Source organism: Spinacia oleracea, chromosome 2 (assembly GCF_020520425.1).
Source record: "Spinacia oleracea cultivar Varoflay chromosome 2, BTI_SOV_V1, whole genome shotgun sequence".
Classification (NCBI taxonomy): Eukaryota; Viridiplantae; Streptophyta; class Magnoliopsida; order Caryophyllales; family Amaranthaceae; genus Spinacia; species Spinacia oleracea.
The window spans coordinates 50,255,456-50,275,157 of record NC_079488.1 but is presented as its reverse complement, the minus strand read 5'-3'; the positions used below and the strand labels follow the sequence as shown (position 1 = coordinate 50,275,157).

The 19,702-nt window shown below is 35.1% G+C and overlaps 1 protein-coding gene across 1 annotated transcript; it reads right to left on the bottom strand.

The window, feature by feature from the left end:
* Positions 1-5,847: 5,847 nt before the first annotated feature.
* On the bottom strand, positions 5,848-11,793 carry LOC110796493 (cyclic nucleotide-gated ion channel 2). The gene is made up of 8 exons (XM_022001554.2): positions 11,581-11,793; positions 10,762-11,461; positions 7,931-8,146; positions 7,394-7,704; positions 7,099-7,210; positions 6,780-7,016; positions 6,565-6,651; positions 5,848-6,463 (listed from the first exon to the last, which is right to left on the bottom strand). Exons 1-8 carry the CDS (start codon positions 11,595-11,597, stop codon positions 5,978-5,980), a joined length of 2,166 nt encoding a protein of 721 aa, XP_021857246.1. The 5' UTR covers positions 11,598-11,793; the 3' UTR covers positions 5,848-5,977.
* Positions 11,794-19,702: the final 7,909 nt, after the last annotated feature.

Sequence of the window (19,702 nt, the reverse complement as noted above, 5' to 3'; positions counted from 1 at the left end):
GACATGTGTCATCTAATCAAATGTGTTGACACATGTCATCTAATCAAATGTGGTTTTTCTTTTTAAATACTAGGTATAGACTAGGTATAGATTGGGTGTCAAAAGTCAAAAATCTATTATCTTGGGACGATCACTATACTTGCCTCTATAGTCCTTATAGTTGGTTAGTTTAGGTGTTTAAATTATAAACATTGTTTGAATAAGTAGTGTTCGTCAACCACGGGAAAATCGCTTACCAAAATGGCGATGTTGCCGGAGAATGACATCATTGTTTGATTTTTTATTCTAGTTCACTAGTCTACTTCATTTTTCATTTTCCATTATTCTTCCTTTTAGAACACAATTTTGAAAAATATTTCAACTTGATGATTCCTTGAAATGAGAATCGGGTGAACTTGATGATCTTCTCTATCTCCATGATAAGTTCCTAAGTTCTTTGAAAGATGAATCTCACAAATCATTATGCATATGCTCCTTTTCATTAAATATCTTGATTTCCAAGAAGAACATAGAGTATATTCTAGTTTGAAATCAATTGAGGACATGTCCCAAAGAGTTGTAAAAGGCTTTGTGGGAATCATTAACCTCATGCATGAATCTATTAAGGATGTTACAAGGAGAAGAGAAGAGAAGAGAATAGTTTGAGGCTATATTGCCACCTATGATGCATGCCATTAAAGAATTAAGCATTAGAGAGTTTGTTCCTACTCGTTCCTATTTGAGTGAATGCCTCCATGATGGTGATGAAAATCTTTTTGCTCCTTTTTTATTTGAAGTGTTTTATTCGATTCAAATTGAGAATGAAAGTGAATTTGCCAACTAAAAATAATTTCTTGGGGCTATTAAGGAAATTGATGATAAGGAAGTCCCCTCTTCGTTTGAAGGATCATTTGTTGAGAGTTTTTGTAATCTTTGTGATGTGGGTGAAGTTGTTTGTAAAACTTTTGTTCACACTTTTTCCTCTCATATCCTTTTTTGAACTAAGAAACTCAACATTTATCATTCCTTTCCCATCACTCTTCCTTATTTTCCCAACTCCTTCCGCTTGAGGATTCTTTTTCCTTTATTGGTCCTAATGATTCTCCTCCTCTAAAGGAGCAAGATAAAAGGAGTATTTATTTTGTTTTTATTTAGCTTGTGATTATGGTTTTGATTCCTCTTATTTTCTTACTTTGGCTTTTGATTTTTCTTCTTTTGGTGCTCCACCCCCCATAGGCATAGAGTTGCATTTAACTTTGTGCATACTTCTTACTTGACTCTTTACTATTTGATATTCTATTTTTGTTGTGTGAACTTTGTTGGTGATGATGTGTCACCCTTTCCACGGAGGTATCAAGTATGCTCTGCCACGATCTTCCTGCAACCTGCAAAACAAGAATATTCTCATAGGAATATTCCCTCTGATGCCTAAGCAAGTATTGGCTAGAGAGAGAAAGTAATTTCTAGAGAGAAGGTATAGCAGTATAATTAAGGTAGGTGAGACTGAATTGATTGCTCTTTGCCTTGGGATCTAAACTATTTATAAGGCTAGGGTCTTGGAATTTGTTCCTAAAACCCTAGCTATTTGATTGGCTAATGATGAGCGGCATTTATGTCGCTCTAAGCTTAGGTTTTCGTATTACTTTATTTTGATTTTTGGTGATTTTAGGTAGTTTTCATAGCATTTATATGTCCTTATTCCACCCTTGTTTTTTGTAGGTAAACATTGAAGAAAAGTGGAAAAACAAAGTAGAAATAACTCGAAGCAGCCCTGTGCGACCGCACAGGAATTTCGTGTGCTCGCACAGGGAAGAGGAAGATGTGTTGGAGCAAGCAGTGCAGTGCGACCGAGCTGAAGATTCGTGTGATCGCACGAAATCGCAAAAAACTTACAGGAACTCTTCCCCTATGCGTGCGATCGCACGAGATTTTTGTGCGCTCGCACGAAATTCTTGTGCGAGCACTCAGATATGCCATGCGACCACACGAGTATTTTTGAAGATTTTGGCTATTTCAGGTATGTGCGATCGCGCGAAATATTCGTGCGTTCGCACGGTACAAAAAAAGCAATTGTCGCTCTACCCGTTCGCACGAAATATTCGTGCGGCCACACCGGTGCGTTCGCACCTCTGTGCGTTCGCATGCCTACGCGGGCTAAGCATTTTTGAGTTTTTAAAATCTATTTTGGGGCAACATATAAATAGAATTTATGATTCATTTTAGGAAGTGAGTTTTCAGAATTAGTTTCATAATTAGTTTTAGAGAGATTTTAGAATTCAATCCTTAGTTTTCAAGCTTGATCGTAGAGAGAGAAACTCAAGAATTCATTCAATTTGAAGATTAATTCCAGAAATTTTGTGAAGCTTCATAATAATCTCTACTTCTCTTACTTCTCTTTACTTCTTTAATTGATTCTTAGTTTGTTTGCTTTGAATTCTTAATTTTGGTGATTAATTGAATGTTGTTGATTGATTTTCCTTAATTCTCTTCTTCCTTTCAATTTCTATTACTTGTTTTCCTATTAATTCTCAATTTCATGACTCAATTCAACTCTATGTTTTCATTCAATAGCATAATGGCTAGTGAGTAATTCTTTAGTTAGGGTTAGGGGAATAATTGGGGATTTATAGGGGGTTGTAGAGATAATGTGTTGGATTATTGATGCAATTAAACTTTGATATGCATTCTTTGGGGATTCCATGTTGATTAAGCTTGGTAGTTGCAAATGCTAGGCATAATTCTATAATTGGAACTTCCTTCATTAATTTGTCAAGACATTGAGGGTTTTTGTTGGATTGGAAGTAACTAGGTAGTTTAAACTCCCATGCTAGTCTTAGAGTGGCGCGAAAGCGTGTTTTGCGATTAGTTTTGGCATGGTCCGCTAACCGAAAGGGGTGCCGGACTATATTGGTTAGTTACTCCCTAGTTTTGCATGTCTTTGTATCGTATGAATGCATAGCGTCTTGAATTTCCCCCGTTAAACCCCGATTTAACCCCGATACCCTAGCTCCCTTAATATTAATTGCTTAATCGTTTGATTTCCTTAGTTGTGTCAAATTCCTAAACTTAGTCTTCAAAGCTAGCTTGATCTTAAACTCATTGACTTCCCGTTCTCTTGGGACGATTCTCGAACTTACCACTATAATTGATATAGTGTGCCGGTTTAGGGATTTATAAATATTGTTTGATAGGTAGACTCCGTTTTCAACGACACGGAAAAAGCCTCATCAAAATGGCGCCGTTGCCGGGGAACGGTTGTTGTTCTTGAGTTTAGTTTCAATCGAGTCTAGTTTCATCAAAAATACAAAAAATATTTCGTTATTGCTTTAGTTTTCTTTTGCATTGCTCACGGTTGGTTTTGAGTTTGTATGCAAGATAGGGGAAGAACTCGTCATAGGCTTCTCTACCCTCTCGACCTAGAGTTAGAGAGGACTTTGCGGAGCTTGAGACGTATCCGAACCCGTTCATCGAGCAACAATCGGTTTGATCCTTTGAGTGAAGTTCCGGATCAAGACCCATTAAGTCCAACCATTGATAGAATGGCTCTTCCGGTTAAGAATCTAGGCATACCGGGCGCTTTTGAGGCAACTTGTGGCATACAAGCCCCGACTACTAATGCCAACAACTTTGAGATAAGGCCCCCGTTGATTACCTTGGTTCAAAGTCACCCGTTTTGTGGAAAAAGTAGTGAATCGCCGCATGAACACTTGAAACAGTTTGAACATTATTGCGATACTATTAAACACAACGGGGTGACTTCGAATTATGTGAGGTTGAAGCTCTTCCGATTTTCTCTCTTGGGGAGAGCAAGTGATTGACTTGACAAGGAGGTCAAGCCAAACTCACTAAGGACTTGGAACGAAGTGACAAGTGCATTCCTTAGTAAGTTCTACTCTCGTGGGAATTGAAGACGGCGGAGTATAGGCATAAGATTCAATCCTTTGAGCAAAAGCGTGATGAATCCCTATTTGAGGCTTAGGAATACCAAAGGGAGTGCCCTCACCACGAAATCCCTAAATGGATACTCTTACAAACTTTCTACTTGGGACTAAACCCAACCTCCAAAACAAGTCTTGATGCGGGGGCGGGTGGTCCAATTATGAATAAGACGGAGGACCAAATAGAGAAGATCATCGAAGATGTCGTGCAAAACTACTAAGCATGGCATGTTGGGACTAGGAACTATGATAGCAAGGGGAAGTATGAAGATGGCAAGGGTTCAACCTTCGCTATAGAGCAAGCAAATATAATTGAGAAGCTTAGCTCAAAGTTTGAGAAGCTTGAGAGTGCTCCGAGTCAACCTCCATCTCCATCAACAATTCCACCACCATCGGCTACTCTTCTCACTAAGGGGAACGGCAAGGTGAGTTCCTATAACACAATGCCACTTGATACTGGCCACAACCTCTGCCGCCATTTCCCCTGCCACCACCTCTACCATGGTACTGTGGTGGTTGATGCAATTGCGGTTGTGGTGATGGTGGTTGGTTCGTACCGTGGGCCATAAAGGAGGTATGATTTGCACCTTGATCATTCGAACGACGATCCTCTTCGAGTTGCAATCGTGAGCGGGCCTCTTCAAATATTGGAAGAGGGTCGGTTTGTTGGATCATTGTAGCAACCGTATCATAATCCGTTTCGACCAATCCTTCAACAAGACGTAAAACCAATTTTGTTTCTGACACAGGTTGATCAATGTTAGCTAATTGATCACTTAATGTTTTTATTTCAAACAATAAGAATCAATGTCCGGAAAATTATTTAAGTGAAGAGAATTAAACTGATTTTCCAAATAAACGACCCTTGTATTTTTATTATTTCGGAAAATATCCTTGAGTTTATCCCAGATCTGTTGAGCCGATGCTCCTCTGCAGAGAATCATCTGGAGAAGATCTGTAGAAATTGTCCCATAAATCCAAATTTTCACAACTGAATCGAGTTGCTTTCACATAGGTTCGGAGATGTCCTGCGGACGAGGAGCTTTTGGATCTATGTGATCTATGACGTTAAAAGCATGAACATGACACTCAAACAATTCAACCCAATTCGAGTATTGAACTTTTTCCCGATCAAGAATTAAAGGGATGACATTCTTGATATTGTTGACAGAGAAGGCCGAATGATAGACAATCAGAGGGTGGGATGATATTATTGTCGTTCTTGATTTCATCATCGGTCTCCAGATTCTAGGATTATACCCCTATTCCTATGATAAAATAAACCAAATTAACAAGGAATACTTTTTAGTTTATGAGTCTGGAAACTAATATTGTGTAGTCATACTGTTCCCGGATCTAAAAAAAATATTAAGACTAATAATTTTGTGAAAGACTGATCTAAAACGTAAGCTGTGATACCATGTTAGATTGTGAGAAACTTCTTGAATTGAAGTTTATTCCATTGATCATATTTATAGTGTTACAATAGTCCTAATTATAATAGGAAATCTAATGTGACTAGAATTGTACAATTTATATCCTAAGAGAATTCTATTCTCTATCAAAAGCTTTTAATGACGCAAGTATTGCGAAGAAAAAACAGCAACAATTGCCACAGAAGCTCACCTCTTAAAAGCTTCATTAGGAGATGAATATCTGTTAAAGAGAAACAAGTAGAGAATATTAAAAGTAAAGTATACATTAATATTAACAGTTTCAGATCGGAACACTTGAATTAGAGAGCTAGAATGCTGAATGCCTATAGGAAGAAGAGTCCATGTTGAAATGTTAAATCTAATTCTGGCAACTATTTCATCCTAGAGAAGAATAAATCAACCACTTTGCTTAAATTACTTTCTTATCCAGAGTGACTAATGATCTTGCACTTAGTCCTTGGGTGTCAATATCAATTAACATTTCAGTAGAAAGCTTGAGAAAGTGAACAATTTTACTTTATTGATAACAAACAATGGGTGATTCTAAAGTTTCAAACATGTACTCTTAACAACAAATGAAAAAAAAAAAAAAGGAAAGGAAACAATATGAAACCCAAATTTGTTTTAGTCGAGATGATCATGTGGTCTGATAGACATAAACATAGCAGCAAACTTAAGGAGACGTTTGTCATCTCCATTATGGGAAGCTAAATGAGTAAGTGAGCCTCTAGTTCTGTTAGTATAACGGCGCCAAGCAAACTGTATATTAACGGCCGCCCAAGTCCTCCAGTTGGAAGAATGGTACCTCAAGGTCCGCCTAAGGCTGTCGTTGGCAAACTTGTAACGAAAATGCTCAGTGATGTAACGTAGGTCATAAGCATCTAACCCAAAAGCTTCAGTTGATTCAAGACAAACAAAAGTTGCTGATGAGGCTGGAAGTCGATGTAAGAATGGTCTTCGAAGACTCCAAGATAATAGTTCATCACCAAGGAAAGCTCCTGGCTGTAGAATGTCTTGTGCTACTTGTCCTTTGCTTAGGTTTTGGTTGCTTTTTATTCGCCCACGAACTACAAACACCATCCTCTGTACTGGATCTCCTTCTCTCATGATCTACGTCAAATACCATCACACATATACAATTACTAAACTTTTATCTCAAACTCATTTGATTGAATGTACGTACGACTTAAATAATTAATCTAGCCATATACCTTTTCATCTTTGCAGTAAATTAGTGGTTTGACTCTGTCACATATGTTGTCCAGGATAAGATCATCCAAGCAGTGAAATAGTGGAACCTGCAGATCATTTTACGCTAATAATCAAATCAAATCAAATCATCATCTGAATTCTGAAAGACATGGATATAAGATTTATTATTAGTTACTGAAACTTTGATTGTCATATTATAGAATGAGCATGTCACCTTCTTTATGAGATCAAGGCAAAGATAACGTTTGATGTCACGCCGAAGCCCCTCAGGCAAGTCTTTAATTAACTCCATCTCATCAACTCCACCTGTAGTCAACCAACTCTGACGTTCAAAGTGACTCACTCTACGCCTCAGAGCGGATGGTAATTGCCTGCGCCTCATCCACCATTCCATGTCTCGACACCTCAATTGCATTTTTCTCTTCTTTGCCATGACAGTATGGAGAAATACCTTTTAGAAAACACACCCAGTCAAATTATTGACGGCCAAAAACATCAATTTATATATAGCTGAAAAATCATCGATAGGCTACCTGAATGTTTCCAATCAACAAGGTGAAAAGCATTAAACCACCAAGCACAAGACACATGCAGAAAAGCACTTCTGCCCATTGGCTTGTTGGAGTCAAATTATTGCCAAAAGTACTGAAACAACACAACACAGAATCATCAACACGGTAAATATTTGACATCTCTGCCTGAGAATTCTCCCTGATGCTTGCTTTAGAGATCATTATTGCAAATACTAGTCAGATTTATGGCATGATGATTATCGTACGTTGGGACTGAGAGTTGGCAATATTTATGAGTTTGCGAATTGTTACATACCTCAGCTGGAATAAACCCCATGATATGGGATAAAGGATCTTAATAATGATGGCATTGCTGGAGATGACAGGAACAGCTGAACTGTAAATTCCATAACTGAAAGGTCCATTATCATCCAAGCAAAACGACATTCGGCTCACTGTGGAGTTGGCATTACATCTTTCTATTGTATTTGGTTGCTCAAAAAACTGGTAGCAAATCCCCTTTGAACAAGACAAAGACCTATTACAGTTCCCATTTCTATTACACTGTTGTGAGAGGCAAGCTGCAACGCGCTGAATTGCAAGAACATACCAACATCCTCCAATAACCTGCATGCCACATCAATTCACCAATTAATCAGCATACATATTCCAATATTCTGGGTTTAGAATAAAAGTCACTCCTTTCATCCCTAATAATAGACTATATTTGATACGTATTGTCATTTTTAAGGCTTTTTGATAAACATGAGAACTATCCTCGACTATTTGATATCTATAATGGGATGGAGAGAGTAATAACACTAATAAGGGAAAGGTGTAGAAGAAGGCTTACATGAGAAGCAATGAAATAAGCAATGAGATTAAGTCCAAACCCCCACCATATGGTACCAAAGATATATCCAGTGACCTTTTGCATTTTCCTCATTAAGTATAAGCTGTGATGAACTTTGGGCAGGAATTGGAACAGAAAAATAAGCAGGAGTAACGTCATCAAAATCTTTATTCGATCTTGTCTGAGTAGCATTGGAACAACAGACCAGAATACGAGCTGCAAGCACGAACAAAGATTAATCTTAACAATCTGGTTGAATGTTTCCTAGAACTCTAGCATGCACACGACTGTATTCAGACAGTATCAACTGAATACTCATTCAACTGCACCAGTGTGCTTGGAATTTGGGGTACTATTACTCACTATTGATAACACTATCAACATCATGTCTCATGAAAACCTCATTTGCAAATTGTATAAAAGTACTTTTTGGGGTATGCCCTTTCTTCATTGCATACACATACATTTTGTGATGAGTTACCTTCCTAAACCAAAACCACAGAACAATTCCCTCAAAGACGGAGACAGGCTTGACTCAGCATTTAGGCTCAAGTAACCAATTTAACTCCTTTTTCCCCTTAATTTCGCTAAATATGCAAACAGACTAGCAGTTGCAGAGTTAATTTCACTTTTCTCACACACTTGATAACATATACACATATACGTACACATCAAGCTGACGGAAAAGTTGCATAAGTTGGCAACTTTCTTTCATGACTTGGACGTTATAACCAAATAATAAGCTGCATGTTTACATTAATTTCCAGGAGCTACAGATTAATTGAAACGGAATAACCTAATTTAGGTTATTTGAAAGTGTCTATCAAACTATACAATATGAGGTATTGTATGATTGTATCTTGACAGTCAGTGGATTAGCAGAGATGATAACAGGCAATATGTATGCTGGAAACAGATTCTAGTTCATGATCTCAGCAGAAACTCCCAAATTTGCAAATTTCTGTTTTCCCTTAACCCACATAATAGCAAGCAAAATGGCAATATGTATTAAACTACAGAGGATAATATTAATGAATGATATTGACTTGATAGCTTAACTTCACAGCTTGATAACAACCTGGTTACATCATAACTCTGACAATATGTGCCACAATTCCACATAATTTTTGAATTTTGATAGATATTAAAATATAAATACCTGAAATAACACAATTTTTCTTTTATAAAAACACACAATTGAAGTGAGGAAAGCTTTAGTTCATACCAAAATTTACCGTGTTTCAGAATCCTCGAAAATATTTGAAATTAAGAAAATTATTGAGGTGAATGTATATTTTTCCATTCTATTGAAAGACTCTCATATCAGCTTAATGAAAGCAACGCATTTAGCTAGGACTTTAGTTGCTAAAACCATATTTACAAATTTCAGACACCAAAAGTCCAAAACACATGAAAGACTTTTTGGAAATTGTACTTTTTTTTTTTTCATTCTAATGATGAAGATGATAATCATACCTGCTTAATAAAATACAGGGAGTTTTGCTAAAAACTTGAGGACTTGAATTGCTTAAACAAGTTTATCGAAAAAAACACGAGTTTTGGAGTGCTTACCAACAGGTACTGTTGAAACCCATTATTAACCACATGTCAGGTGTCTCACATGTCACATTGGACAAAGAGAAAAGAAAATACCAACTTATAAACTTGAGTAGCTACTCCCAATATTGTCAATTGGGTTGCCCATACCCATTTATATTACAAAACACATTAAAAATTGGAAATGTTCATCTTTCCATTCTAACGAAACAAAATTATATTTTCTTACTGAAATGAACTGGTATTACTCCGTGTATAACGTGTTGGAAATTCTCATTGGGAAACACAAAGGAAAAAAGGGTGAGTGAAAATTCAAGAGTCCCACATTGGAAAAACTCTTCATATTCCTCTTGTTTATTAATTGGGGAATGAGTGTAACTCTTGTTTAAGAAAGTGTGAGAATGGTATGGGTGGACACATCACACGCGCGCGCGCGCCGGGCCTTGGTACTTGGTACTTATTAAATGCCATTAATTACGTCCGTTACTATGATCAATGTTTTTGACCGTTTTACTCTCACACAAAATTGCACCGGGAGGTAGCGCGGAATCGTCTTTTAGGACAGTGGGTGTCCACGACGCAACAATTGTTCTTCGTTCAGTTCATCGAATCAGATAAGTTTGTTCTAATTTTCGCTTTAATCGCAACATAACGTGGGATGTACATAAGTACATTATTTGCTAAAACCAGTTTTACCCAAACAGTAACATACTAACATCACAAATTGTACAGTAAGACAAGCTCAACTACATGTTAGGTCTGTTGGACTGTTACTATGAACTTCTGAAGTCACTATCAGCCATTAGGTAGGAAACTAGGAACCTTATTCAACACCCCTTTCACTATTTCACTCCGTTACTGTTCTGAACCTAGGCCGTTACATTACACATCAATGCCTCGTACATGAATAACATGATACATATATAAAAGTATTATTTCATTTTTTTTGTATTACCATATTATAAAATGTAATTCAATATTTATTACCTTAATTTTATGAAAAATACGTTTGATACTCACCATCTTTCAACGGATTTTATCTGATTTTTATCCATATGAGCCTCAGTTAACCAACGCTTTAATTTCCCTACTTTTTCATTGAATTTCTAATTAAAAAGTTACTCCCTCCATCTCAGATTAGTTGTTACACTTTTCTTTTTCGTCCATCCCAAATAGTTGTTACAAAATTTAAAAATTAAATTGGCATAAATATCACAAATATCTTTATTTTTAAAAAAAAAAGTAGAATTAAAATTGAGTAACACAATTGATACCTGTGGAATTGGAAGAATAACATAGAGATCAAACCAGAAGCCTTTCAATGAACGTACATAATGCGAAATGATGGCACGTGAGTCCCACACGAGTTTCCCACAGCCAACAACGAGCGATTCCCTGGACACGTACGCCAGGCGGAACTGGAGCCACACATGCCACAGATGAACAGCATCAACACACGTACGAATGAGGGTGACGACAGCTGCTACAACCCCATCCATGTAAAGACACGAGCCACTTCGGCCGATAGATAAAGCATAGAAGAAGACAGGATCAACGGCTAGTGCGACGGCACGTGCTAACAAAATGTTTCGGTTCCATCTCCGGACCGTATCGCTCCTGGGGTCTAATATCGGTCCAAAGGGGCCCGTAGGACGTCGTTGGAGATGCTTTCCTTTGGCCTGTAGTTTAGAGCGAGATCGAAAATCATTTGGGGTTCGAATTGGATAAAGGGAGGATCCTGCAGAAGCCTCCCATTCAGGTTGGCCAGCTCGATCACAACTAGTAGAATGGAATACTGGAACACCGACTTGAGTACATGCATAGCACTCAATAGGTGGGTAACTCCTACTTCCACTATTATAACCATCATCCTCATTGCTAGTACTAGTCGTAGTATTGTTGTTTCCCTCTCCACTCGTTGTTACGCCATCTGGGGTTGAAGCTACCTGATTCTTCCCAACATTCTTCAAAAGCCTGCATTATATTGTTAAGTTTTTCTTTAATATAAAATCCAATACAACCTGAATTCAAATCTGTCTATACAAAATATTATAAATAAATTAAACAAGTGTTTGAGAATGGAAAACACGTACTCGAGGAGGGAGGGCATGATCGACTGTTGTTGTTGAGACTTGAGACTTGAGACTTGAGACTTGAGAATGAGAAGCAATGGAAGATAGAAAGAGAGAGGGAGAGGTGTAAGTTCAATACTTAAAATGTAGTGTAGTGACTAGTGACTAGTGACTGTGACTAGTGACTAGTGAGGAAGGAGGGAGTGATAACTGATAAGGGCGTTGGTGTCGAGTTGTGAAGGTGGGAGCATATAAGGTTAGTTTAGACGAAAGAGGGAACTAGTTTACGGAACATAAACAGTGCTACGGTGGGACCATACTTTTTTTGGTGCTAACGTTATTTTGTTACTCCCTCCATTCTCGTCCGTGTCAAATTACTTCATTTGCCTCATTTTAATTATCAAACTTTTTATTTATATCTGTTCTAATTTAATCATCACATTTTTTTATGGGGTCTCACTAACAGGGCCGTCTCCAGTAATTTAGAGATTATGTGCTAAAATACAGATATTAGACTCAGGGTCGTCTCTCACAATTTGGAGGCCCTTTGCTAAATACAAATATTAGGCCCTACAAATTTTTACAGGCAATTATTTAATGTAAACGTATAATTATTATATTAATATTATTTTATTTATACAAAATATAGTGTCAAACTAGTATAGTACTCGTGCGATGCACGATTTATGATATGAATATTAAATTTGCATATCTAAACTTTTACTAAACTATAGCTATAGAAAATTGTCATCAAAATAGAGCTTATAGATAATCTTCTTATTAAATAAAATTGTCATTAAAATAGAGCTTATGGATAGATCTGCTACTTCCCCGTTCCTTGTCTTATTTATTTAACAAATTCAAAAAAAGTTAAATAAGAGTATATAGATACATTTATGTTCTTCCCCTTTCATAACCCATGTCAAACATAAATTTATTCCCATCCGCTCTTTACATCGATAGTCATATCCAGTTAATACTCCCCTACCATCTATATCATTGCCCGATCATTTAACACTCACTCCCACCATATACCGTATTCAGCTAGAGATAACTTCGAAATGGGGTAGGTTGGTCCCTCAACACTTGTACCTGCCTAAAATTCTCATCCCCATGCCCGTCTCCACGATAGGTATGATACTCATCCCCGTCCTAATCCCCGCCTCACGAGCGGAAAATAAAATTAACCCCGCTTCATTACATGTACGTGTATCCACACCCGCCTAAAACCAAGCCCTACAGGGCTGGACCATACATTATTTTTTTGATAAGAGATTTTTGAATTTTAAAACTCTAAAAGTATTTGACAATTTGGTTGTCTAATTACATTATACTTCAGACACATTAATTATAGCTTATAGATATTTTCCTAATTAAAATTAATGATGGATAAATTTGTTATAGCCTCATTCGGTGTCTTATTTATTAAAATAAGAAAACAAATAAGGGCACATAGACAAAATTATTTTGCGACCCATTCATCACATGTGTCAAACGTAGCCCGAGATGGTTGGGCCCGACATTAATTTCGGGTAAGAGAGTTTTGAATTTTAAAACTCTATCCTAGCGTATTTGACAATTTGGGTGTCTGATTAGAATATACTTTGGACACATATAGCTTATAGATAATCTCCTAATTAAAACTAATGATGGATAAATTTGTTATAGCCTCATTTAGTGTCTTATCGATTAAAAAAAACAAATAAGGGTACATAGACAAAATTGTTTTCCTCCCCATTCATCACTTATGTCAAACTTATTTCCTTTATTCAGCTAGTCATGACTTTGGGGATGGTCGGGGTCTCCATACTCTTACTCGTCTAAAATTCTCATCCATATCCCCGTCACTCACGAATCACGATAGGAAAGATACTCAACCCTCCCAATCTCCTTATATATTAACGGGTGAAAAATAAAACTCATCCCCGGTCTATCACCGACCCGTGTATCCACACTCGCCTCAAACCCACCCCTGGACTAACATTTTTTTTGTTTTGGTCGAGATTTTTGAATTAAATTCTTCTGTAGAGTCTTCTACAATTCCAGTGTCTTATTAGAATAATTGAGTAAATAAACAAAACATTATAATATGTACTCTCTCCGTCCAAATTTAATCGTTGCAATAGTCTTTTCACGGAGTTTTACGTGAAGTTATTGTAAGCTTATATATTATAATTTAATTGAAAAATAGGTACGTTGGGAGATAGTGAAATTTTTATAGAATCAAGTACAAGAGAGGCAAATCAGAGAGCGACATAGCTGCACATCGATTTTCGTTATCAAAAAATGCGCGTGAAGATTTATAATTAGATTACAATGTAAAATAAAGGCAAATATATTACCCATCAAATGATAAAGACAAAGAAACTAATAATATAAAATAAAACTATAAAACTCTTTAAAAAATCATTTAAAACATTAAGGAAGTATTAAATAAAAGGATAAGTAGAAATTTTAAATTCGAAAAAGAAAAAATACAAATTTATTAAACAATTTTTTTTTTCAATAAATCATATTTTACACAACCTTTACTTCGAATATTAAAGCAAAGGTAAATATTCGTTATACATATCCGCAGTCAATATAAGACACATTTTTAAATAAAAATTGACAATACATACAATTAGTCATAGTAAATTTAAGTTAAATATTTTAATTCATGCTAATTGGTGTTAAAATATTTTAAATAAAATATTTTAGACAACCTTGTTAAAATATTTTTGTTTTTATGTTAAACAGGTTATCGTCATATTGTAAATATTGTGATATTGAAGAGATTCTTAGTATAATGTTTTTAGTCAATGATCTTGATGTGTACACAATATATTTCAACAATTAGCCATTATCGATCAACTGTTAGCATTTTTTATATAGGAATTCAGAAATAATGCATTTTCCATCAATTAGCCATTTTCTATCAACTATTAGCATTTTGGTCAAAACAATCTCATGCTCCATTCCAATACCACTCATTATTAGTATGTTATGAGTAAGAATTCATATAAACCGAAGTCAAAACATATACTTCCTCCGTTCCGTAAATATCGCACCATTTGTTTTTTACACTATTCACACTACGACTTTGGCCATTTTTTGTGATTTGTACGTAATGAAATTTTATTAATGTTAGGTCATGTTAGATTCGTATCGATATATATTTTCTAAATATTAATTTTTTATAATTTTTACTTAAACACGATTTGAGATATTAAGAGTCAAAGTAATGGTTAAAAGAGTAAAAGTCAACAATGGTGCGATATTTCCGGAACGGAGGAAGTATAAGAGATTAAGGTTGATGAATCATTAGCGATGTCGAAGATCATAATTTTGAATAAAGTATAATATTTAACACAAGTTGGGGACAGATGTCCAACATCAACACAACTAAGTAATACTTGAACAAATTATTCTCTCTTACTTGGATAATAAATTATACTGGTATGTTATTAAATTTAACTTTAAATTTTTGAATAGGAATTTTGAATAACACGTAGAAGTTCGTACTATACTTAGGTGTAAACGAATAATACTTCGTAATAAATATCATCGATCTTCGCATATGAAACTTATTGCGATGAGATTAAATACACAGCAGTAAGAAAAATTAAAAATAATAATAAAATGTAGTATATATATGATTAAGCAAAATGAATGCCAAAGAACTAATAATCATGAACATAGGCTACGAAGTAATAGATTATTTTTTCAGAGAATGATCCTTTCCAACAATAGAAAAGAGATAGATATAAAATATAGATTTACATGATATTCCTTATACATATATATAGAAAATTTTCTATATAAGTTAGTAAAAATATTGATGGCTCTTTAATTCTTTATTGATTTTTCCATATTAGCAATGGTTACCATAAAATTCATTAAGTTAAATATGACATAAACATTATCTATTAATTCATTTTATATTAAAAGAGAGGCGAATCAATGAGTGACATTTGTCATCACCACATTGATTTCCTCTCTTTTAGTATATTATATAGATTAATAATATGGTTTAACGTTTTATGTGTGATGGTTTCAGAAATTGATGAAAATGGTTGATGGACATGAAAAAAGCAAATAAAAAAGGGTGCAAGCGAGGATTCAAACCCTAGTCTTGGCTACTACACTTATGAGTACTTACCAACTGGAACAAAGATTACATATACATAACAAAGCTGCTGTTATTTTTATAAAATTTGTTTTGGGGGTTTAACCAACATAATTTCTTTTTGGGCCCCAAATTTTGTGGCCCGGTGCTGAAGGTCCGCTTGAACCTCCCTTTAGCGGGCCCTTATTGGGCCCCTATAAATTTGTACGGGTAATTATTTAATGTAAAATACATAATTATTATATTAATATTATTTTATTCATACAAAATATAGACTCAAATTAATAATATGGTTTAACGTTTTATGTATGATGGTTTGAGAAAATTATTGTAAAGGTTTGATGGACATGAAAAAAGGGGGCATGCGAAGAATCGAACCCTGATCTTAGCTACTACAATTATGAGTCCTTACCAACTGAGATATAGATTACATAATGCATAATAAAGCAGCCGTTAAATATAAAATATTTGTTCTTGGGGTTTGACCAACATAATTTCTTTTTGGGGCCCCAAATTTTGTGGCTCGGTGTTGTAGGTCCGCCTGGACCTCCCTTTAGCCGGCCCTGCTCACTAATTTTTTATTATTTCTCTCTTTCCACTACTTAAAATTATGTCCCCCACACCCTCTGGCATTCAATAAACAAAAGGTCTTGCGCGCACAAGGTGTACAATAAATTTATTGTACACCAAGATAACTTTTACACATTTTTTTGTAACTTTAACCTAGTTTTGATTAACTTTTATATTAGTAAAAAAAAGTTCATAGAAATGGTTAAATGATTAATTTTATAAATTATTGGTGGCTTTGAAAAATATGTTCTACTGAAATGAAAAAATTTATCACTAAAAAGTAGATAACTTTTACATATATAAGCTTAACTTTTAAACATTATGAGTTAACTTTTACTTTGGTGTACAATATTTATTGTACACCCTTTGTAAATAAGAATTTGTGTTCAATAAAAATACTATATCCCACTATACCTATTTTTCTATTAAATTATAATAAATAAGCTGTTATTTGGATGGAACACTACAAGAGGGGGGGTGAATTGTAATATGGAACTTGCTAGCCAATTTTTGCGGAATTATAAAGAACATAAGCAAGTATAGAAACAATGCAAGAGAGATTTTACGAGGAAACTTTCCAGGGCCCAACTGGAAAGAAAACCTCGACCCACTAGGGATTTCAACTCAAACTCTTTTCACTATAGGGCAACAACTCAGTTACAATCCTATAAGAAACTTGGCCATTACTTGAGTTCCTCTACGAACTCAAGTTCCCAATAGTTGTTCCCTCAAACAACTACGCTCTCACTGACTTCCCTAAAGTCTCTCTTGACTCTTAGACTTCACTCAAAGCCTCTCTGCTTCTCTCTCATAGACTTCACTCAAAGCCTACCCAAATACATATCAGGAACTCACTCACGTTCCTGCCCCATACACATCAGGAACTCACTCAAGTTCCAGCCCAAAACTTGATACAAGAATTCACTCAAACCCTTGACCAATTCCCCATTACAAGAGTTCACTCAACCCTTGACCAACTCTCAAAATATTGATGATTGATAATTGATTAGTATCCCTCTAGAATGTAGCACGTGAAAAACCAATGGGGAACATGTCACTCGTAGGAACTTGGAACTCGTAGGAACTGACTCAAAAATGTGGAATGAAAAACATATTCTTCTATAACATTATTCCACAGCCAACCCTTATGGAATGACACAAGTCAGACTCTTTGGAATGAAGATATAAGCCTCTATTTATAGCGTGTACAAGACTTAACCATAATCCCACTAATTCCTCCACTAACAGTAAGTTTCCTAACTTCTAGGCACTTACCCATGATCAGTTAGTTGGGGAGAAACTTGGGGAGAAAGCAGTCAAAGTCTTGGGCACAACTTATACCACGTTTACAGTAAAACAGTTAGAGTAAAAATAGGAAATAAAAAGAAAATAAATACTTGGAGAAAAAGCAACGTTTTATCAAAACATAATCCAGGAGATATTTTTCCAAAACTCACTTTTTATTTATTTTCTTATGCAAAAATATTTTACTGAAAACCTTTTCATAAACGTGAAATAAATACATGAGATTTCGTTCGTGCAGGAACTTGCATTACAAGTTCCAACACTCACAAACTCATTATACGTATTTTAAATTTTGACTCTTTATTTTCCAAAAGCAGGTAAGATAAAAATAAATAAAAGATGAAATTAAAATCAGAATCCTAATTAAAGTTGATTTAATTTAAAACTTATCTTTTATTTAAAACTAAATCTTATCCTAAAATAACTAGTGCATATTATCTAAAACTCTTAACCAAGTAGAGATTTATTAAGAAACAAAACTCTAAATAAATCCCTACAGATTACGATAATAATATGCAACATATTCACTGACTCTTAGATGCTTTTGACTCTAAGTTCCACGAGTTCCTTTTGACACCTTGTTCCATTACCTTTCACGCTACTACATACTTACATGAATCCTAGAAAATAAACTCTTATTTCCTGTCTTCATGTTCCATGCTGCTCCGCATGTTGGTTGTTCCACCTCTGGAACTTCTCGAACCATGTTCCCATCAGGAACTTATTTATGCCTGCTTGATCAGTTTCTCTGATTGTCCAAGTCTACATGCTTTGGCCTTCTCTTGTTCCTGCTCTGGAACTCCTGGTTTTCTTAGCATAGAAACTTAAACATTTATTAGTTAAGTTTGCCTGTCATCATCAAAACCCTGTGGGTCAACAAATTCCCCCTTTTTGGTGATGACAAACCAAGCAAACTTAATAGAGAAAATAAATCCAACATGCATAGAAATCTTAAAACAAAATATTTACAAGAGTTAAAAGAATATACATAGTTGTAACATACTTGAGAAAAGCAGATATTTGAGACTAGGAACTCAAAATATTTTGCCTTCAATGTTTGCCTTTCTTTTCCCCCTTTTGGCATCATCAAAAAGGTTTAGCTAATTGTATTAATTTAATCCCATCACAGCACCATACTAACGAGAATGGTTAGTCAGAATCAGAGACAAAGCAAAATATCTCCCTCAATGTTGTACTGTTTAGACAATCATACTCAAGCGAATAGAATTCAAAGTGAAAAGAAATTATCATAAGCCAATGTTCCTTAGCAACAAGCAGAAAAGAAAGAAATAAGTTCACCCAAAAAAAAAACAGAAAAGCAAAATAAAAATAATGAAAAATTATTTCAAAATACATAAACACCATCAATTTGTATTTTGCAGGGATAGGCAATTTATGAGGTAAAGGTTAGGCATGGCTCATGATTTTAATGAATGTATTCCTTTGTCACTTGTTTCTCTGCATGTCTCCTTCTTTACGGATTTTCAACTGAAGATCCTCGCCATAAAATACACCGTTGTTCCTTTCTTTCTTCTATTCTTCTTTAGCAGTACGTATAAATTCTTTGAAACTTTTTGATAGTTCCTTGATTCAATTTTTGTAGGAACTTACATTTATGGTGTAAGTTCCCATGTGAATCTTGAAGGAACTACATAATTTTTGAGATAATTCTTTAAGGTATAGACAGCTTCATTTGCATTTCAACTTGGAAACTTGAAATGCTTGTAGGAACTTATGATCCCTTCTCTTTCTATTTTCACATATCTCTCCTTTTATTACCCTTTTTTTTCGATTTCTTTTGTCTCCTTTTTTTTTTCATCTCCCTTTTTTTTTCAAAATGTACATTAACGCTCTATTAATCACCTTCCTCATTAGTTCCCCCTCAGTTGTTGCTGCATCGATTTAGTGACAAAGGAGGAATATTTTGTAGAGGGTTTTGTATAGTGATGAATTTTTGAGAATGTTTTTGAAGAGAACAAATAAATCAACGTGTGGTATTGATTTGGCTTTTGTGGTTTCTAATAGGTTGATATGGTAAGAGAATATTGGGAAACATTTTTGTGAGGAACAAAACTTAATTGGTGCATAAGTCTTTTAGGATATAGGTGAAAGAGATTTTAAGTGTTTTAGGTGTTTATGATAGATTGAAACATTTAAAAG

What these genes read in the sequence shown, in the direction of transcription:
- LOC110796493 (XM_022001554.2), bottom strand. An exon ending in TTATTCTTCCAATTCCACAG is followed by an intron (nt 8,147 to 10,761) that starts GTATCAATTGTG and finishes TCGTGCTTGCAG; the next exon opens with CTCGTATTCTGGTCTGTTGT. An exon ending in TTTACTGCAAAGATGAAAAG is followed by an intron (nt 6,464 to 6,564) that starts GTATATGGCTAG and finishes TATTTGACGTAG; the next exon opens with ATCATGAGAGAAGGAGATCC.